At 32.1% G+C, this 22,697-nt stretch overlaps 3 protein-coding genes across 4 annotated transcripts; all 3 read left to right on the top strand.

Annotated features, from left to right (window-relative positions):
• The first annotated feature begins 6,306 nt into the window (after positions 1–6,306).
• On the top strand, positions 6,307–10,284 carry LOC107940743 (beta-xylosidase/alpha-L-arabinofuranosidase 2). Its single transcript, XM_041101698.1, has 6 exons — positions 6,307–7,106; positions 7,779–8,066; positions 8,168–8,337; positions 8,431–8,528; positions 8,654–9,004; positions 9,082–10,284. Exons 1-6 carry the CDS (start codon positions 6,657–6,659, stop codon positions 10,062–10,064), a joined length of 2,340 nt encoding a protein of 779 aa, XP_040957632.1. The 5' UTR covers positions 6,307–6,656; the 3' UTR covers positions 10,065–10,284.
• Positions 10,285–12,899: 2,615 nt separating this feature from the next.
• Positions 12,900–16,131, top strand: LOC107940748 (uncharacterized). 2 transcript variants are annotated; one of them, XM_041101690.1, is made up of 3 exons: positions 12,910–13,123; positions 13,643–13,941; positions 14,035–16,131. In XM_041101690.1, exon 3 carries the CDS (start codon positions 14,175–14,177, stop codon positions 15,921–15,923), a length of 1,749 nt encoding a protein of 582 aa, XP_040957624.1. In that variant the 5' UTR covers positions 12,910–13,123; positions 13,643–13,941; positions 14,035–14,174; the 3' UTR covers positions 15,924–16,131. The 2 variants fall into 2 exon arrangements, with proteins under 2 accessions (XP_040957618.1, XP_040957624.1); XM_041101684.1 differs by having other exon boundaries at positions 12,900–13,123; positions 13,643–16,131.
• A 100-nt stretch (positions 16,132–16,231) lies between these two features.
• Positions 16,232–19,486, top strand: LOC107940738 (mRNA decay activator protein ZFP36). Its single transcript, XM_041101692.1, has 4 exons — positions 16,232–16,365; positions 16,917–17,325; positions 18,224–18,283; positions 18,387–19,486. Exons 2-4 carry the CDS (start codon positions 16,930–16,932, stop codon positions 18,867–18,869), a joined length of 939 nt encoding a protein of 312 aa, XP_040957626.1. The 5' UTR covers positions 16,232–16,365; positions 16,917–16,929; the 3' UTR covers positions 18,870–19,486.
• Positions 19,487–22,697: the final 3,211 nt, after the last annotated feature.

Genomic DNA, 22,697 nt, shown 5'->3' with positions numbered 1-22,697 from the left:
ATAATCTTTGAAACATAATGAATTTACAAATCATAGATATATATGTATATAAATAAACTTAGAAATAATTGTTTGTAGAAATATCATAGAAATGTACACAAAATTAAATTATTTTTATTATACTTACAAATATATATAATGAAACATTTGAATGAAATACTATCTAAAACATAAAAATAATATAATATAAAGAAACGTTCCAAAATAATAATTTTATAAATACAATTATGAAGTTCCTAAAATAGTTTCATATATACATAAAAAAAAATACTTGATGAATCATAAAGCAAGAAGTATTTTAAATAGAAAAATCTATTAAATTAATTTATGTATCAACATGTATATGAATATTTAAAAAAACTTTATAATAAGACATTAAAATAATATAATGTAAAAAGAAATTTTAAAAACGATGATTTTGACAAAAAAAATAATAATAAGATAAAAAATATTGTTAACTTCAAGACGATAATTGTTATAAATTGAAAATTTAATAAGAATGATGTGTATACAAATATGTATAAAATATTTAAAGAAACGGGACGCACAATGTAGAAATAATAAGATAAAAAAATCTCAATATAATTATACAAATGTAAACAAACAAAATTATTAACATGGATTAATACATATAAAAATATTAAATGCATTTTAAATTAGCAAACTATACAAATGAAAGACCAAATTAAAATTGAGCCCAAAATAACAGGGATAATTTACAAATAATCATAAATAAGATCAATATACAAGGCGCATGAATGTATGGGGATTAGAATTGCAAATATCCCGAACCCAAAACGCAGGACCGTATCGCGGACTAAAATGGAAACGCGCATGAATTAAAGAGCCAAATTAAAAAAGGCAAAACAAATAAGGCACTATTGAATATTCGCGCAAAATGAAGGATTTAACGTGCAAATACCCCACTTCTAATGAAAAGGCGCAGACTTGTTTTAATGCTAAAATACTTATTCCCATTTATTTTCCTTTCAAAGCACAAATAACCTTGCAATTTAAAAAAGAAACAGAACCCTTCATTCTCTTTGGGTTCATTAAGCAGCCGGCCAAACCACCATCAGTCTTAACCCCATGGCTTTATAGCCGAATAATCAAAAGAAGAGAAAATATAGAAAATTTTCATTGGCTGCTACTCTTGCTACTGTTTTTTGTCTTCTCTTGCATGAACAGAGCTTGTTGGCATGCGTACAGGGTGCAGGCGTGGCGTACGAGGGCTGTAGAGGTATGGGACTGCTGTAGTGGAGGTATGGGGCTGTTTCTTGGTTGTGGCGCAAAACGAAAAGAGGGGGAGACCTAAGGTTTCTGGAGCTGTTAAGGGAATGGGCCTATTGGGCTTGTTTTGATTTGGGCTCATGATGGGTATCGGGCTAGGGTTAATGTATTTGGGCTGCTTTGTACCAAAGACCTGGACTGTAGTATACATATTTTTTTGTGATTTTTGTTTGTATTTTCGTTTTGGTTCTTGTCTTTATACGGGCCGGGCAAATTTGGCCCATTACATCCGTAATTAAACAAAATCATTTACATTGTTTGTTACATAGTTATTTTATCTCAACAATCATTTCTACAAAACAACATATATTAAGTTTAGGTTAAATTCTCTTTGTGAAAGTTGTAGATTTAGTCCTTATATTTTGATTTGATCAATTTTAATTCTTGTATTTTTGAATTGATCAAGTTTAGTCCCTATACTTTTCAAAATTTAAAATTTTAGTCCTTACCCAAACAGTAATAGTTAAATCTATTTGGTCAAATTTAATTACTAGACTTTATTATGTGTACAGTTGTAAATTTAGTCCATATTCTCCAATTGGATCATTCTTAGTCCCTATACTTTTTTGAATTTAGAGATTTCAGTTTTGATGCAAATGACAATTGTTAATCCATTAACTAAAGTTTTACTGAGTAATATGTGGAATCAGTGGAAATAACAACTTGATTTGCCATTATACATTTAATAATATATTTGTCATATTATATTTTGAAAATAGTAGAACTTAATTTAATGAATTTGGCATTTATCTTTTGGTGAGGACTAAAATTTTAAAATTTGAAAAGCAAATTAAACTACAGGGATTAAATTAACAACTTTCATAAAATACAAGGACTAATAGTAAAATTTAACCTTAAATTTAACTAAAAAAAAATTCATTTCACCAGGAAATGAGACCGCACTTTCCAACATTGAGGGATAGTTTAGTATTGCCTTTGAGAAGTATTTTGAAAAAATTTGGTTTAAGATTTAAGTCTTTAGTATTTCTGTTAAAAAATGTTTTTAAAAAATAAAATGTCCATTTTAGACATGGTGTTATAAAATAACAAATAAACATTTAAATAATTTTCAAATCAGTTAATATTATGATATTTTAATAAGAATATAGAAAATAATTTATTGTAATTTATTGTTAATATTTTAATATATGAGAAACAAATTTTAAATATTTTTAAATAATTAACCAGAGAAGAGAAAGTACCATGTGTTGGAGGGATGAAAACGTAATTAAATAATTAAAACTGCTTTTAGAAGAAAATAGCTAAAATTTTGAACTTCTCCTGAAAAAATGTACTTCTAAAAAGTCAAAAAATTCATTCAAAAAATACTTGATTAACATTCCTTTTACTTCAAAAATATTTTTCATATAAAAAATATTTTTAAAAAGTACTAATGAACACAACCTGAATACTATACCAACAGGCCCAACACCTAAAACTACTACTACTATTATTATTATTATTACAAGCCTATATCTCTATCTCCCCTTTACATAGGTTATTCATTTTTAGATAATCAGTTTACGTTTTGATAATGTCCACAAAATTGTATTGCGTTGGTATTTTTAAATAGTAAAAAATAAGTAAACTTTTTAATTATTTATTTTCCTTTTTGATATTATCAGAATTTGACGCTTAACAGTGAACAGACCACAAAGTTACTTGGCAAATTTTTAATAAAAAATTAATTATATATTTTAGGTACGAATTATTTATATTTTTTATTATGTATATAGTATTCGCCAACCATATATCTCACAGATAAAGTATAGCTATTATCAGATTCATAAGGATTTTATTTTTACCTTTTCTTTTTGTTGTATTAGGTGAATGATTAAAATTTGCCGGCCAAGTTGGAGAATGTTGACAACTTCAAGTACTGTACTGCACCACAGCTTCCTTTTTAATTATATAGAATTGGAATAATAATCCAATTTTTTTCCAAGTTTAATATAAAATATGATTAATTGTGTATAAAGAGAAAATATATAATTACAATTTTTTCAATATTTTATACATAACTGATAATATCATACGAAAAGCTTGTACACAATGTGAGGTAAAAAATAAAACTAAATAATGTATTTTTTTTAACATAAACAAATTAATATACTTGTAATAAAATAAACTTGTAATAATATGTTTTTTCTCTACTAATAAATGTTGGGTGCAAATGTAAAAAATTGTATATTAAAAAAAATTGTAAGTTCAAATTTAAAGACAATAGTTTACAAGAGCCAATCCCGAACATAAATTATAAAACAAATATGGATTGTACCTAAAAAATTATTAGTCGACTAAACACTCACTCTGTGAGTGAATTTAATAAATGCTTAATTATTTATATATTTATATAATAATAAAATGAAATAATTAGAATAGAAAAAAGTTGAAAGTTAAGTAATGATGTATAGTTTTCTTATGTTTAAGAGATATAGATTAATGAGAGATGTATTTTTAAAAATAAAATAAAATTATTAATACAATCTATAAATATATTATTTTTATTTTTATATTTTGTTTTTTATGTAATGTTTTAATTAATTTTATGTAACCGTTGATTAAATCTTAATTCAATTGACATTATTATTGTTGTAATAATTAGTAGGACATAGATTTAAGTGCGTTTTTCCTCTAACTTAAAAGTTAGAAATGAATTATGAGTAAAAATAGACATTATATAAAAATGACGTGTTAAATTACTCTCACTAAATTAAGTGATGCTAAACTCAATTAAGATTTTTGTGGTGGTATAAATTTTATAATTTAGTTTTTACTTCTTCTTTTTTTAACTTAGTTGGTGCACTAAGTTAAGTGACATTAGATTCGATTAAAGCTTTTATCATAGCACTAGAATTTATTAGCACTCACTTCGTGAGTGGAAAATAACTTTTTTTTAAATAATACTAAATTTATAGGTAACAAATATATTTATTAAAATTTCATATGAAAATCAATTGATGCTTTGATAATAATGTTAAAATCAAATGTTTATTATATATAGTGTTTCAGGTTTCAAATTTAATTGTAATTAAAATTTATTGATTTATTATATAAAAAACAAAAATACTTTTATAAAATATAACTTAATTTGTATATGAGAATATATTTTAATAATTTCACAATTAAGTTGTTACGCCATTAACACGTGACATAACTCAACAAAAGACTCTTATAACTATTCAATATTTATAGATATTTAATTTTTATAACTATCCATTGGATTCCATTAAAAAAATTACCCACTCTATATATAATTTTTTATACTTATTTTAAATATTTTACTGAGTTGATGTCATGAGTTAATCAGATATCACCTCAATTATGAAATTATTAAAATATTCTCATATATATAAATTAAGTTATATTTTTATGATGGTGTTTTTATCATTTTAAATAATAAATCAATAAAAGTTTGATGATAATAAAATTTGAACCCGAGACACTATGTATAATAAACAATTAACTTTATTATTGTAGTCAAAATATGAAATGAATTTTATGTGAATTTTAGGCATGTTTGATGGAGTATTGAAATAATATAATCCATTGAAAATTAATAATTTCAGAAACCTAATTTTTTGGACACCTTTGATAACACATAATAAAAATTACTAGATAAAATTTTTCTATAAAAAATGTAAAAATGATAAGTAAATAGGGACGTACTTATCACTTAATAGAGAACAAATCCAATTGTTTTTATTTTATTTTATTTCATTTAAGATTACATTATCCTTTATCGAACAATATAGTTATATTAATATTTAATTTTAAGTAATATACAAAACAAATATTATAATTTAAATTCTATACTTAATTTTTTAGTTTATCAAACATAATCTTAATAAATATATTTGTTAATGTAGGTTACAGTGTCATAGTTGAGTTAAAATCTGTTTTGTATTAGGAGTTAAATTATATTTTGTCCCCTCGACTAAAAAAATATATAAATTAGTATCTGTACATTAGGTTAAAGAACAAATTGTTTCTTCTATTAAAAATTGATCTCTATACTTCAAAATATACCCTTTTGTTTATTCCTATCAATTATATCAATTTTTAATAATAAAAATAAATAAAAAATTACAGCAAAAATGACTAATTTTCTTTATAATCAAATATACATACATACATTGATTTATTCTTTTGGATTAATAAAATTAAATCTCCACAATAATTTTAGCGGTGGTTTAAATACATAATACTGCATTCGGGTCTGACGCATTTACTTTTTTGCTTACGTTGAGAGGTTAAGAAAATTAGGAATATTTTACTATTTATTTTCCAGGATTGGTTCACAGACCAATCACGACGTAGTTTCTGATATCGCCATCTTACCCCAAACGAGGGGTCAATTTGGAAGTCGGGCTTCGGTTTTGCTTTTTTTCACTTTTTGTCTTGCCATTTTCTCTTTCCAATTATCAAATTTTATTCATATAAAATAATTATGACATGAATTACTAAATATAAGTTGTTAAATTTACCTAAAACTCTTCTACTCCCTCTTTCCAAGCATAAGCTGTAATAAATAGTAGAAATCTCAACCTTTAATATAAACTCCAATTGAGTAAAAAGTTAAACTTGATCTATTTTAATAGGAGGCTTCATAGATTTTTATCTAAAACTTGAAAAGAAGATAGATTAATCTCGTGTTGACCTGATGATCAAAGTATTTACAACCTCAAATATAATTTAGAGTTAATTATTGTTTTAGAATAGCCAGAGTAAATAAAACTTTTAAACTTGAGCTTATTGTAAAACATGACGGTGAAACAAAATCCCTCACGTGAGTTACAGAAATGCAGAAAAACAGGCCCAGGAATCTAAATTTACGATATTCTAACCTTACTCTACAGTACTACAAAATACATATTTATACATAAAAAAAAGCTTCGAAGCTACTGCTATACGAAGACACTCATCAAAAAGTAACATCCCATGCATTCAGTACTTCCAAATAATAATAAAAAAACACCCTTGATTAAGTTAGAAAAAAGATGAATCCATCACGGACTCGACCATGGTCTCTTTTATTTTTCTTTCTTTTTAATTATTTTTTCAAAGAATAGTCTCTTGGATTCCCTAGAAAAAATTTGGGTTCATTTCTCTTTTGCCAAGAAAAAACAACCCTAAAGGGAAATTTAATGCATTTACACCAAGTTCCCATCACGGGCTACTACAAAACAACGTGTGAGTGTCTATTTAACAACTCTCCCCCACTATATAAAATACACACCTAGCTGAACCAGTTTTCATACCCTTTTTTTTTTTCACTAATTCTTGAGGAAGATTAGGTTCCTCAAGATATTTGCTCTTTGTTTGTTTTTTTTAAGTTGCAAAAGAGGATCAAAGGGAAGGTCAAAATGACCACCTTGTTCTCCTCTGTTTTACAAAACAGAGCACCTAAGGTCTCTGTTTTCATATTCTTCTTGATTTCTTTGCATTGTTTGTCATTGATCTCGGTTCGGGTTTTGGCCCAAACATCACCTGTTTTCGCCTGTGACGCTACTAAAGACCCAAAAGTTGCGAGCTATGGTTTTTGTGACACAAAGTTGGGAACCGATGCTAGGGTGGCTGACTTGGTTCACAGGCTGACATTACAGGAGAAAATCCTCTTCATTGTGAATAGTGCTGGGAGTGTTAGCCGGCTTGGGATACCAAAATACGAATGGTGGTCCGAGGCACTTCATGGAGTCTCCAACGTCGGTCCAGGGACCAAGTTTACTAGCTTGGTTCCTGGAGCCACGAGCTTCCCTCAGGTCATCTTGACGGCAGCTTCTTTCAACACTTCTCTCTATGAAGCCATTGGCAAGGTAAAACTTGTGCCTTGTTCCTTTATTTTTTATCCTTTGTTTTGGCTTGTTCTTCATCAGGTTCATGTCGTTTTGCCTTTTGTTTTAACGTTCTTTTTCAGTGGTTTTCCTTTTTCTTTTGTGTATACGTTTTAGAATATGATGCTAACTTGTTGGGGATTGGACATTTTCATTGTTCTTTAGATTTTGGTTTTTCTATATTTTTCATAACTATTTTCAAATGTTGCCTTTATCGGATATTAATGACAATGAAGTTGGCTGTATAGTGAAAAGTTCAATGTTGATATTGGGAAAGTAGTTAAGTAGATGGAGACCAGAGAAAAATTTAAAATAATGAACTGTCTTTTGCTTCATATTGAAGAAAGGGGAAGATATTAATGCAATTATATGGTTGAATTATTTTATGTTTGTTGTAGAAAGTGGTTGATTTATTAATGTCTCTGATTACCAAATGCTGAAGAATATAGACTTTTTTTGATCACTCAAGAAGACTTTGCAACCTTTTACTGATCTCCAGCTTGCAATGCCGTAAATCAAACTCCATACTTATTAGATATCGCGTCTTACAAATAAACCGGATTAAACCCGAGGTCCGAATTGAGCCATTAATCAATCATTAAAGAACAAGTTGATATCTAATGTATATCCATATCCATTTTTAATAAAATGCAGGTGGTTTCAACTGAAGCTAGGGCAATGTACAATGTTGGATTGGCAGGGCTAACATATTGGTCACCAAACATTAACATATTCCGAGACCCGAGATGGGGAAGGGGGCAAGAAACACCAGGAGAGGACCCATTGCTGGCCAGCAAATACGGATCAAGTTACGTCAAAGGTTTGCAGCAGACCGACGGAGGTGACCCTTCTCGGCTCAAGGTCGCCGCATGTTGTAAACACTATACGGCCTATGATGTGGATAACTGGAAAGGGATCGAACGCTACACTTTCGATGCTGTGGTAGTTTAAGTTACAATGCAATTTGAGTTTTTTATTTTTTTTCTCAAAAGTTGTTTCTTTGGGATCCAAAAGTCATTTGATTGGCTTTGGGGTATGGTTAGGTAACAAAACAAGATCTGGATGATACATTTCAACCACCATTCAAGAGTTGTGTAATTGATGGGAACGTGGCTAGTGTTATGTGTTCTTACAACAAGGTTAATGGTAAGCCAACTTGTGCAGACCCTGATCTTCTTGCTGGGGTTATTCGAGGCCAATGGAAACTAAATGGGTATATATATTCATTCATCCCTTCCATTTTCTGGACCCATATATATTTAGTAAGCAGTGTTTTTGTTTACCAGGCTTTTTGGGGTTGGTGCAGGTATATAGTTTCAGATTGTGACTCGGTAGACGTGTTGTTCAAGAACCAGCACTATACCAAGACACCAGAGGAAGCAGCAGCCAAAGTAATTTTGGCAGGTGAAACTTCTTAATAAGCAATAAAATGAAGAGATTGTGCATTTGATATCATATTTCTGCAAAATAACATCTTAATTAGTAAACTAGAATGCTGTGCTAATTGCAAAATGTTAATGATATTCTAGGGTTGGATTTGAACTGTGGGTCATTTCTTGGGCAACACACTGAGGCTGCAGTAAAAGCAGGGCTTTTGAATGAATCGGCCATTGACAAGGCCGTGACGAACAACTTCGCCACTTTAATGCGACTAGGATTCTTCGATGGTGATCCCAGCAAGCAACCTTACGGTAAACTTGGCCCCAAAGATGTATGTACACCAGAGCACCAAGAATTGGCCCGTGAAGCTGCAAGAGAAGGGATTGTGTTGCTCAAAAACAGCCCCGGGTCGTTGCCTCTATCTCCCACTGCAATCAAAACCTTGGCCGTAATTGGACCCAATGCCAATGTCACAAAAACCATGATCGGCAACTATGAAGGTAAATCAAACCCATTGCTTGGAATAAAAAATGACATGTTTTAATTCACAAAATTTGACATTTTATTTTGTTTGCAGGCATTCCATGCAAATATACGACGCCATTGCAGGGTTTAACGACCTCGGTGGCAACAAACTACGTGCCTGGCTGCACCAATGTGGCTTGTGGCACTGCCCAAGTAGACGATGCTAAAAAAGCAGCTGCCTCAGCTGATGCAACTGTACTTGTTATGGGCATAGATCAGAGTCAAGAAAGGGAAAGCTTTGACAGAGTTAGCCTTCTTTTACCAGGAGAACAACCACTTTTAATAACTGAAGTTGCAAAAGCTGCAAAGGGACCCGTGATTCTCGTCATAATGTCGGGTGGAGGCTTTGACATATCGTTTGCGAAAAACGATGATAAAATCACAAGCATCCTTTGGGTTGGTTACCCCGGCGAAGCCGGTGGAGCCGCCATTGCCGATGTGATATTTGGGTATTATAATCCAAGTGGAAGGCTACCAATGACATGGTACCCACAATCGTATGTCGATAAGGTCCCGATGACAAACATGAACATGAGACCCGATCCTTCTAATGGTTACCCAGGCAGAACCTACAGGTTCTACACAGGGGAAACCATTTATACATTTGGAGATGGGCTAAGCTACTCCAAAATCACCCACGAATTAGCCAAAGCACCTCGATTAGTATCAATCCCATTGGAGGAAGATCATGTTTGCCGCTCATCTGAATGTAAATCAGTTGAAGCCGTCGAACAAAGTTGTAAAAACCTAGCATTCGACATTCATGTGAGAGTTCAAAACAGAGGGAAATACGGCGGAAGCCACACGGTGTTCTTGTTTTCGAGTCCCCCATCAGTGCACAACTCACCCCAAAAGCATTTGTTGGGATTTGAGAAAGTTTCATTAACAGGGAAATCAGAGACATTGGTGAGGTTTAAGGTGGATGTTTGTAAGGATTTGAGTGTGGTTGATGAACTTGGAAGCCGAAAAGTAGCATTGGGACAACATTTGCTGCATGTGGGGAGCTTGAAACACTCATTAACTGTGAGGATTTGAAAAGAAGGTTTTTCAAAATCCTCTGTGATTTTTATTTATTTTTATCTTTTTAATTATCCTTTTGTGATATTTGCCCAAGGCAAGTAAGGGAATGGCAAATAGAGCCTGGAATAATTGTGAGAGAGTTATAGTGATTTTCTCTGGTTTTTAATTTTTTACCCAATTGTTGAAATTTGAACATTTCGAAATTGCAAAAGGAAAAAAAGAAAGCATTCACTTCCTTGTTTTTGTATACTAATGCCTGGGTGAGACTGGTGTCTCCCTCGTTTGGTCGTATTGATATTCGCCTATTGTATTATTTAACGTATAAATAATTATGTGTGGTTCCGGAGCAGCATGCATGCAAAAAATAAGTTTTAGCTTAATACAAATGATTAAAATATCTTTTATTTTATATTATTATCAATTAAATGACTTTAGTTATCTTACGTATCAATTTGGTAGAGTGATGGTAAGTTTTGACATGATGAGGGATGTCATTGTTGTTGAACTCAATGCCTATATTGCATTTGCAAGTAAAAGAATAATTAAGCAAACATTGAATAAAACAATACCGAAAGGTTCATAGGTAATTGAATTTTATTTTATAAGAGTTTATTCGATCTAATCATATCACATAATCCTTTAAAAGATGTTCTAAGTGTGTTGATTCAACCCCAAAATTTTTTTCCTTTGAAATTTCAATTAAATTAATACATTAAATTTTTTTATACACAAGTTGAATGATATTTATCATAATATTTATTTAATTTGAGATATGGTTCTAAATTTTTTCCCAATTATACTCCCATACAATTAAATACATTACAACTATAATCTTTACTTCAGAATTTCTCAAATTAAACAAAAAATTTAGTTTATACCAATACTAAGATTTCTCACAGAAGTGTAAGAAATTTTGAATAATTAGAGAAATTTGGCAAATTAAAGAAATTTTGGTATAAACTTTGAATAATCATAGAAATCCTTACAATTTTTCGGTCTACCTAATCCACGACAAGGTAAACAATTTATTTATTTTATTTTTATTTATTTTGATGAGATAAATTATTTTTTGAAAAAACCCATTTATTACTTTGTTTCGGCATGAAGGTTTGCTATGTGTAAGTAGGAAGTGGCCCACTTCCATTGACCCGCGACAGTTCAATAAACTTGTGGTATTTAAAGTTAATAATTTATTAAAATAAAATTTTCGGGTTTAATTATATTGATATTGTGGATTTGGGCTTAGTCTAGGCAGGATATTAATAAATTTTATTAATATCCAAGTCTAATTTAAAAATTTTGTCTAAATTTGATCATATCTATAATTAATTAACTTGAGCCTATTTTAAGTCTATTCATATTATTTTTTAAAAAAATTTAAAATATATATTTATATTATTTTTAATTTAATATATTTTTCATTTATTAAAATTTTATATATAATCATCTTTAACATTTTATAATGGTTACATTTTAATATAGATTTAATTTTATATATTATAAATTATAAAATATAAAATATTACTAACTTAAAAATTAGTCGGACCAAACTCAAATTATAAATATTCAAAATTAAACTTAACCCATATTTTAAATATATTTTAAACCGATTTAATTTTTTATCCAAATTTATTTTTAAAACCTTAATTTTTCATCTAATCTCTCTTAAATTTGAATTGGGTAGCACCACTCATGATAAGTCTAGGCATGTACATGCGCGCACTTGAATTGCGGCACAGCAGTGGATCCTAAAGGACCGCATCGAATCCTCAATAGTTGTCACATGAACCAATAACTGGAAGTCATGTGTATCAGTTCGGGAATCCAGCCAATTAACTGTCGAGTTTCGTGCCCAGCCGAGAGCAACAGCCGGCTACTTGGACCTGGCTTTGGTAGCTGATGTGGCCCTGGCTATTTTTGTCACTTTATTTATGCAATTGTTTAATTTGGTACACTTAAATCCATTGACTAGAAACTTTCAGACTTTCATGGATTAATGACATTTATTTTTTGAAAAGAAAATAAGATAAAAATATTAAAATTATCAAAAAATTTCTGAACTCGGCCAACTCAAGCGGAGGCTGGGCAGCTGTTGAATAGAGCAGCGAAGCCGATTCATAGTGAACATTTTGGCAGTTTATGGAACTTTCTTTGATAAGGGCACACCACGTCACTGGCCGAGGGGGGAGACAATTCCCATGAAAAAAATAAATAAAATAAATTCACACTTTCACTTGACGTTTTTGCACTCCACAATCTTTTGAGGACGGTCCCATAATAAGCGTACTCTAGAGACTTTCAAAACGACGGAAAAACATGCATTGTCCACTAGGAAGCGTTTCGATCCTGCAAGGCTGTTATCAGTCGCTTCCTTACTGTCAATTGAGGCTATTTTGGCATTAAACTGTTTTCCAACAATTTTTTTTTGTTTAAAAATCAAAATGTAATAATTTAAAAAGAAAATCGTTACAACCGGCCAATTTATATAAAAGGTTAAAATATATTATAAGTCCTGTACGGTTAGCAAATTTAAAATTTAATTTATGTATTTTTATTTTTAAAAATTTAATTCTTTTATTTTTTCTATTTCAAAATTCATATTTAATTATTATCGGTGTTAAAGCTATTTTGTTAAACTTAAGTTCATTACAACGTTAACAATTGAATCTAAATTTATCTAATTATTATCGGTGTTAAAACTATTTTGTTAAACTTAAATTCATTACAACATTAACAATTGAATCTAAATTTCGAAATCTAAAAAAATAAAAGATTAAATTTTAAATTTGTGAAGAATATAGGGACTGATGACATATTTTAACCTATATAAACAACCCACTTTTTCTTTTCGTCTTTTATTAAAAAAAAAAATCATTTATCGGTTTCTCCTCTTCCTATATTTCTTTTAATCTTCTTCCTCCTTCATGCTTTGTTAAAATTCTCTTCTTTTATTTTTGATACAATCTTTTTTTTCCCCTATTTTAAAGATTCTTTAGCTCTGTTTAACATGTCTTTAGCCACTTCTCAGATCCTTCAGTTTTCTCCATATTTTCTCTAAATTTGGATTCTTCACGGTATATCTACGAATTTTCTTTTCATATCCATCAAGTTTAATATTTTTACTAGTTATTAGTTCACAGTTCCATATTTTATTTCAATACTTTTTTTGCTGTCAATTCTGTTTGTCTAATTTTCTTTTTGAGGATAAGTTTGCTTATGTATTTCATATGACTTTATTGTTTACATGGTTTCATAAAACTTCGTTAAGGTTTAGGTTTTTTGCGCTATGTATGCATGGTTTTGAGCTGATATGTTTTCGTAGTTTTGTTGTTTGGGTGGTATATTAAAAAATTTAAGAAGGAATTTAGCTATCTGTTAATGATATTTGTTATCTTTTCATGTTAGATTGATAAAGAGAGTAAAAAGAGTTCGTTCTGTTTTTTCTTTTACTAAATAGTTAATCCCACAGCTGTATTATTTCAGTTAATTGTGTGGAAATTCAAGTTTAGAGGAATATTTTATAGCTTAGAATCCACTTTAATGGCTTTTTATTAGTATCTGAATGTGTTACCTTGATTGTTTATTCTTGTTAGGGTTAATGAATCCAAAGTATTTGTTGTTAAGGAGCACAAGACGCTCCAGATACCTCTTTGCATCCACTTTGAATGTTCTAATAAAAGGATTTTATCCTAGAGATGTTGTCAGATACGCTGGCAACTAAGCTTTCACAAAGTTGAGGTCTGTGTTGTTGTGTTGATGCTTTATAAGATGGACCGAGAAGATACATCAGGGTTTGTAAGTGGAGGGGGAGCGTCATCGGAATTTCTTATTTTCCTAATTTGTTTTTGATATATATACCATACCAGTCATGTATTAAAGATTTTTCATTAAGGTGGGCCTCTTGTTCCTTAGTCTTATAGTTTGCAGCTTTTAGAAATTAAGCTTATGGATTTGAATAAGAATGTACAGTTTTCTCATGTATCAGAACTCTCAAAAAATGAAAAATTTGGTGATACCACCCTGTGCCTGAACTTTCTTGGTCACGGAGAAAGCAATAAGGCCAGATTTGGAACTACTCAAAACGATCTACATGCTGATCTTTCTAATGCACCTGATGATGGCTGCATGTTGGTTTTGGGGTTGGGCCCAACTCCAAGTGTATACTTGGATAATGATTACATTGTTGGTCTTAATAAGAATAAATCAACAGTTTCTTTATCCACCCAGGGTTTGTTACTTGAGGATGACTCAATCCTAAAACTTGGCCTTTCTGGTGGGACAAAGGGAAGTATGAGCCTGTTGGAATGCCCTCTGTCAACAGAAACTGATGTTAGTATGCCTCACCAGGTTCTTGCAGAGGATTGTAGACTTTCAATTCCTGTTGTTGATGAGGGTTCTACTTCGGCCAAGAAATCTGGTGGTTATATGCCAGCACTCCTTTTTGCTCCGAAAATGGATAGTGGCAAAGGTTTGGTTCATGCACAAAAACTTTTTCAGTTTGGGGATAAATCACTTCGTTATCAATTTCATCAAAGTTGTGAGCCCTCTTCTCACACTGACTTCTCAGTAGACACGCTCTCCGAGCAAACCACCACTATAACATCCTCAGATAATCAAGCAAGCAATTCGAAGAAATGTAGGTTTGTTGGCTGTTCAAAAGGAGCAAGAGGGGCTTCTGGTCTTTGTATTGGTCATGGGGGCGGACAAAGATGCCAAAAACCAGGGTGTAACAAAGGTGCCGAGAGCCGCACTGCCTACTGTAAGGCTCATGGTGGAGGGAGGAGGTGCCAACACTTGGGCTGCACTAAAAGTGCTGATGGGAAGACAGATTTTTGCATAGCACATGGTGGAGGCAGACGATGTGGGTTTCCTAGAGGGTGCACAAAGGCTGCACGAGGTAAAAAAGGGCTTTGCATCAGACATGGTGGGGGAAAGAGGTGTAAGGTGGAAGGTTGCACGCACAGTGCAGAAGGACAAGCTGGTTTGTGCATCTCTCATGGTGGTGGACGTCGTTGCCAGTTCCAGGGATGTACTAAGGGTGCTCAGGGAAGTACTATGTTTTGCAAGGCTCATGGTGGTGGAAAACGTTGTATATTTGCAGGGTGTACCAAAGCTGCCGAAGGGAGCACACCATTATGCAAAGGACACGGTGGGGGCAAACGTTGCCTCTACAATGGAGGTGGCATTTGTCCCAAGAGTGTGCATGGAGGCACCAACTTTTGTGTTGCGCATGGTGGTGGGAAGAGGTGTGTTGTGCCAGGCTGTACAAAGAGTGCACGAGGTTGTACCGATTGTTGTGTCAAACATGGTGGTGGGAAGCGATGCAAGGTTGAGAATTGTGGCAAGAGTGCCCAAGGAAGCACAGACTTCTGCAAGGCACATGGTGGAGGTAAAAAATGCTCCTGGGGGGAGAGCAAATGTGAGAAATTTGCAAGGGGCCGTAATGGGCTATGTGCTGCTCATAGCAATATGGTACAAGAGCGACAGGCGAACATGGGAGGGCTTATCGCACCCGAAGTCTTCCATGGGCTTGTAGCAGCAACATTCACAAGAAGCTGTTGGGACAACAATCACTCATCCTCAGGCACTAGTGTTATTTCTGATGGTATTGATTCCCTCGACAAACCAGCGAAAAGGCAACAACTAATACCACCTCAGGTATTGGTTCCTTTATCTATGAAATCCTCATCCTCTTACTCAAGTTTCTTGAGTGCTGAGAAGCAAGAAGAACGAAGAAATGGGGACCGCAAGGACATCGGTGGCGTTGTCAATAAGAAGAGCTTTGACTTCATAATTCCGGAGGGTAGGGTCCATGGTGGTGGTCTCATGTCCTTGCTTGGTGGAAATCTAAAGAACCCCTTTGAAGGAATTTAAAGTCAAATCATGTAGAAATCTAGTTTGGTTTTTTTAGGTTGTTCTTGTACCTTGAAATTATTCTTAAAATTTGGTTGCCGTCAAAAGACTTGATACACATATACACGGTTTGTGTTGATTGATGAAACCCAGCATAGAACCAGTTACGCATGGATTTTGTAATCTGTTGTGTTCTAATAACGTCGTAATAGTCATAGACCGTTGGCTATATATCTGGTTACATTATTATTTGCCCGCATTGCAAAGGCTTCAGCCAAACTTAAATCTCTTTTTATTTTGCTCACTCGGTCCCGCCCTTCTTTGTCTATCTTTCCCTCTCCTAACACTAACAGTATATATACACACACGTAGAGAGAAACAGGTTCGTTTTTTTGACTTTCACTTCTGAAGATTCAACCATCGCCTTTCACCTTTTGAATTCTCTAACGCCACTCTTTTTTAGGTAAATTTTCACTTCGAATTTCTATCTCCATTTTCATTTTTCGATTCTCATGCTTTTTATTAGGTTATATATTTAATATAATGACTTCCAACTTTTAGATTTGAATTGAATGCGCAATTCTTTGATATATTGTTTTCCTGCAACTTTTTAGTTTACGATCGAATTGGTTGAATTGCCATGACTTTTTCTGCTTTGAATCCTTTTCCTCACCTTCAGTTTGATCTGTTTCTCCTTTTCTATTTTATAATGCAATGTTCGTCAAAATTTTCTCCTCTGTTATTATTTTCCTTCAAAATATTTTTTTTCTCTTTTCAGAAATTTGAATTTCGAGCGAAAAGTATGATTCACTTTAACCATTGATTCGAGTGTGTTGCTTAAAAAAACTGATCATTAACCTTTTTTGGCGGGAATTAAAACTTTTAAAATAAAAGAGACAAATTACCAGAAAAATAACTCCGTTCTTAATTTAAAATCCTTAAACCTTGCATCTAAATTTCAAGTGTAATTCACATTTTCTTTTGCTGGTAATTGATGATTAATACGAAATGCAGAAATTCGAACTCAATGGACTCGTTCTACAATGAAAACAACAAACTCAACGTCCTAAAAAACAGCAACATTCCGAAGCTGATGACTCCAGCAAGAAGCCGTGGCAGCTACTATTCATCACCAGAGAACCTCATAAAGTACCTACGCTCCAATTCTCTCTCCAGTTGTGGCAACGGCAGCTCCTCCGGGAAAAGCAGCTTCAGATCATCGGTTTCACCACAGTCGGAGAAGACGCCACTGAAGGTGGTGGAGAAAGATGTGCTTGTCATGGACGAAGTTCTTGTTGCTTCTGATAGTAACACTGTAGGATCTGGTTCTTCGTCGTCTTCGGGAAGTGTTGGTTACTACAAATCAGAGATTTGCAGGGCTTGGGAAGAGTTTGGCCATTGCCGATACGGATCCAAGTGTCAGGTATATTTCTCTGCTGCATTGTCTAATATGATTAAAATTTCATGATTACGTAAATGTTATAATGAAACTCCGCCTATGCTATTTCTTGGATACTAAAATGATGATATTTTGCATTAATTCTTTGTTTAGTTTTCTGAACCTTTTGCAAAAATGAAGGAGGTTCAGTTGATTGCTTGTTGGCAAGCATCAGGGTTCTAGTTTCGCTAATAATTCCATTAGGTAGATGATTTAAGTAGCATCTTCGACTTAAAAAGTTCGAGCATCGACACTTTAAACCAATTTTAAGAAAAAGAATAAGAGGGAGATTTTATTTTGGTCTGATTTGTCTTAGCTCTTCTATTTTGGTGTCATTGTCTATTTAACTTGATGATTTAGTGGACTTGAGCTGTAAGAATCTGTTTTTAGCACCTGTTTCGGAGAGATATTGTGAATGACCAATCAATATGTCTTTTTGTATTTGTTGACTTTGGGTTAATGGGTCTCTTTCTCCAGTTTTCTTTTGACAAGAAAATTGGAAATGGATTGAGAAAAAACCAAAAAGTCAATATTTGACTAGTTGAAAAACGATTCAATTGTTTTAGATAGTAAATGTGAATGTTAGCTTGTAGGCATGAACTAGGAACTTTTAATTTCATTAGATGCCAACTGAATATGAGGCGCATTTTTCTAGCACGAGGTGTGGCAAATTTCAATTGCCATGTTCTTGCTGTACAATTTACATTGCTTCCCAACCTCTTCCAGTGAAGATGTTATAGTCCAGTGATTTTATTTTATTTAACCAAAACTGCCTTTTCATAATCTGATCCAACTTTAACCACCCTGTTTTATGCTTGTTTGAACCCTTTTGAAATGTGTCAATTTCACTAATCTACTGAAGAAGCCTTGACTATTTTTGCAGTTTGCACATGGAAAGGAGGAGGTACGCCCCGCTTGTTTGCCTTTCAGGACCAAATCTGAGGTTAGCATCCAAGAAATTGTATCTGATGATATATTCCCATACCAAAACATTGGTGTACTTAAATGCTAGAAGGTCATTGCCCGTTTCTCTCTGAGTTGCTTAGGCACAGATATACAAGTCATACGCGAGCACCGTGTCGAACTCATACAGCTCAAAACCTCGCCTTTTGCATCCAGTCACTGAAACGGCTGCTTTTATAACCCAAAAGGACTCATTTGCCAATCCTGGTTACACAGGCCCAAGCTTCAGCACTCCTATCAAGCCTGAAGAGACAATCATCAACTCCCTCTCCACTGTCCAACCTGATATTACCCGCTTGAATACAAACTTCACGATGAAACGTAACACTAAAACCAGCAAGATCAACCCCACCTCCACCTCCACCATCAGACATGATACGAGTGCCACCACTTTCACCAATGGGTCCAACTGGTCACCTCAAGATGATCGCATTGATGTTACCTTGCCATCCTTTCCTGGCCAAACACCATCAAAGGGGGACATCGATGCATACATCGACAATGTTCTCCATGCTCCTGCTACAAAGAAGAGGTTGCCAGTGTTTTCTGCCATTTGTCCAGAGTAATGATCTCTTTTTGATTCTCAGCTTTGGATCAAGGTATAATCAATATTTTCTTTCTATTAGTACCAAACTGTAGAAATTTTGGTCATCTACTCAACATTGAGGAGTAAACATAAACAGCTTTCCATAACCATTACAGTAGAACTTACAAACCAAGACCATAATGTTTTTTTTGTTCTAATTTTCGGTCAGATTTGTTAGATTCTTGATAAATGAGTCAAGGATTATGTTTGGATACTGAGAAAATAAAGGAAAACTAAAAGGAATTTTCAGAGAAAGATTGATTTCTCGTGAGTTACTGTCTAACTGGTTAACAGCAACAGTAACAGAAACATTAATCAACTTTCTTTCCAGGTTCTAGTGTATTAGTTTAAGTACTATTTTTTCCGGCACCCTGGCTTATTTTTAGCTCTACATCTTGGTTATTGCTGTTTGTACTTTCATTTCAGAGCTCACTTAGCGGCTCATGACTTGAAGATCTTCCACTTAACTTTTGTTCTGACAACTAAGATAGTAGCCTTTTAAGGGGTGTTTGGGTTATAGAAATGTTTGATTATGTTTGGTAATATGATTACTCTTTGTTTAGATTACGTAACTGCCAAGTTATCTTATTTGATTTATGCACTTGAAATCACGTTTTTTTGCACGGATAACAATATCAATGTTAATCGAGCTAAGACTCGATCAGTAATTTTATTATTTAGTTAATAGAATATAAGATAATATAAAAACATTTATTGATATGTTAGCAATTTGACTATCATATTTTATATATTTATGTAGATTATGTAGGTTAAACTTTGATTAAATTAATCTTGACTTGTATGAAGCGGTGGTTGAAGCTCTTGTTAGATACTCGTTTGGCATGGGTTCAAATCGTGTTTTACCCTATTCTCTATCCCAAATATTGTATCAATTTTTTTTGGGTAAATTGAAAACGTCTATCTACATATTTAATTTTAAATTTTCAATCATTAAATATATATTAATAAAGTTAATATTTTGAATCTATATAATAGAGATATCAAATCAAGATAAAGTTTTACACGCATGACAAATTCAACTATGTTAGTAAATTTAACGATTAGATTGTTACAATATTAATTATAAAAAAAACTACAAAAATAAATAAAATTACCTGAATTTTATACTAATGTAAATGAATCATTTTCAATTTTGCAAAAATTAAAATACTATAATCGATGGAATGTAATTATATAATAGATAAATATTACACTTTGTCAACTAATGATGATAGTAGTAGACAAATCTCATTTATAATAAATAAATAAATAAATTTGAAACGTTAATTAAAAGAAAATATTAGAAAAAATAGAATTTGATTCATTAACATTTAGTATTTTTGTTTTTATGAAAATGGATTAAACTCACAATTACCTAATAAATAATATAAAATTATCGAAAACCTTAAATGTAAGAAAATTATTTGATACATTATCAATAGAGTTTTTCAAATTTTACAAACGGATCAAAGGTCTAACAAGTATTATATTTATTTAGGTAATTATTATTTTTTATATTTTTACTGATGGAGTCTGAAAAACCCTCCACTAGTTGTGTATCAAATAATTATCCATAAACATATGATATTAAGATTATCCCTATATTATTAAAATTTGGCATTGCTGATAATATTATATTATCAACTAAAGGTAATATTGTTGAACCAAACACGATCATGTGATTAAAGAATATAAGATTTCATCGATAATATAATATTTTGCAATCTAAATGACCCTAATTGTTTTATGCCAAAGTTGATGCGAGAATTTTCTTTTTATGATTAGAGGTGTTTATGAGTTGAGTCAAAATATTATTAAAATTAGAAATTAAGTAGATATTATTAAAATTTGTCAAAATATTTTATTTTAATTCATATTTTTATTGTAATTTGAAATTAAGGACAAATTTGATACTCTTCCTTTTTGATGTGTTTGAATTTTGCAATTAAACTTTAAATTTGATTGAATTTTGCCAATGATTTCTATTGAAATTTGTCATTCAATATTGATTTTAGGATTTGAAGATTGAAAAGATCAATCGAACATTCATTTTAATAATTAACAATAAAGTAATTTATAAAAGCATTAAAAATTAAAAAAAAAATTCAACGCAAAATTGTTATTCTAGGAAAGAAGACTAGTATAAATATCAAAAAAATTAAGTTTATTCTTTTATAAATGAAATATTTATTGTTAATGTTTTAATTTAAATATTCATATTAATTAATTTATTATCAATTTTATTATAATAAATATTTTTATATTAAATTTTTTGTCAAATCATTTAAATTTACATTTAAGTAGGAAATTTACATCTCACTGAAACCGCGTCCAGTTGGGCGCGCTTTCATTCCAAGTTACTCAAAATGTGCCTTGCTGGGAGCATTTTCACTCTCCCATTATCAACCCACCCTGAAACATTTCCTCACGCTAGAATCCTTTAGATATCCTAGGATTCTTGGGATAATATTTTTGCAGGCCATGCTATTGAGGCAAAAGTTGTATAAATGGAATAGTAGTTTAGCTAGTGTCGCCATAAGGAAAATTTGAGCATCCAGAAACACAAGAAGGTGAAATTCGTAAGACGTTCCATAAGACAAAAATTTTAGCAAAGATGTGATTATATCAAGTAAGTTTCGATTTTTGTTGTTAATGGATAATTACTACTCTTTTTTTCTTTTTTCATAATGTTTGGTTTTAAACATGTGAAACAAATTATTTGGTTAGAAATTAGTAGACAAGTTAATTCTATTGTTTATTACAACGGTGCAGTTCGTGACATCGACGTTGAAGGCATTTTTTCATCAGTGTACATAGCACGGTTGGCTTTCAACTCAAACATACAATTGTCAAAACTCCGTAGAAGAATTAGGCAGAAAGTCATTGGATCCACCTGGATAAGACTATCGTCCTTGAAATATGGATTTTTTAGCGTTGACAGACCCCGTTAAATATGAAGTTTTTGATGTCAAAAGCGCAATACTCAAGTTATATGCGGAGTTTGGCAACACAGGTGAAGGCAAACAGAGGTTGATATCTGTTCCAATTCGAAGGTTGGAACAAAAGAGAAAGCTGGGAGTCCAATGACATGGTTGTGTAGTGGGTTTACGACTTTGTTAGAAAGCTCTCATTATGATATCCCGGAATCATCAATGGGAAAACATTCATCGGTTTCATCCCTAAATTTCTATCGCGACAGAAAAAATGTCCAACAGTCGGGGTATGGCAGTAACCGAGACTTTTACACCCCAGCACGACACTCTGTTAGTGGTTATGTCATCAAGTTTCACCGATTGGCAATCCGCAGGTGATTTTGGTTGTACCGACAACTATACAAGAAAGGATGATGTACTCCCTACAACCTCCACCTGTGAAGGGACATTCAACCCTGAACTTGCTAAGGGGTTGTACACTCAAGTTGTAATTGCACGTCCTCCAATATGATTGTACATTTTTCGCATGAAAGATGAAATATGTGTGTCCCGGGTCTCCATTTATTCACAACGCACTGACAAGTGTGGGATTCAATTTACACCCCTAAGCATACGAGCCACGTGAAAGAATCTGCATCTCCCAAGTATGGTACGATTAAAGTCGATGGAGGGAGCAGATAGATTGCGAATATATGTCTTCAAAATCTGATCTTCCACCTAATTATAAAAAAAAATACAAAATTTTAAATTTCAATATAACAACTTAATAATGTAATTAAATTAGATTAAAAATAATATAAATATTTTCTTACCATTTGCAATTGGAAGGTCGAAATGTGGTTGTCATTAAACGAATAAGAGAATTGATCATTTCA

Source organism: Gossypium hirsutum, chromosome A03 (genome assembly GCF_007990345.1).
Source record: "Gossypium hirsutum isolate 1008001.06 chromosome A03, Gossypium_hirsutum_v2.1, whole genome shotgun sequence".
Taxonomy (NCBI): domain Eukaryota; kingdom Viridiplantae; phylum Streptophyta; class Magnoliopsida; order Malvales; family Malvaceae; genus Gossypium; species Gossypium hirsutum.
Note: the sequence above shows the minus strand (reverse complement) of the source record. Positions and strands in the feature narration are given on the sequence as shown.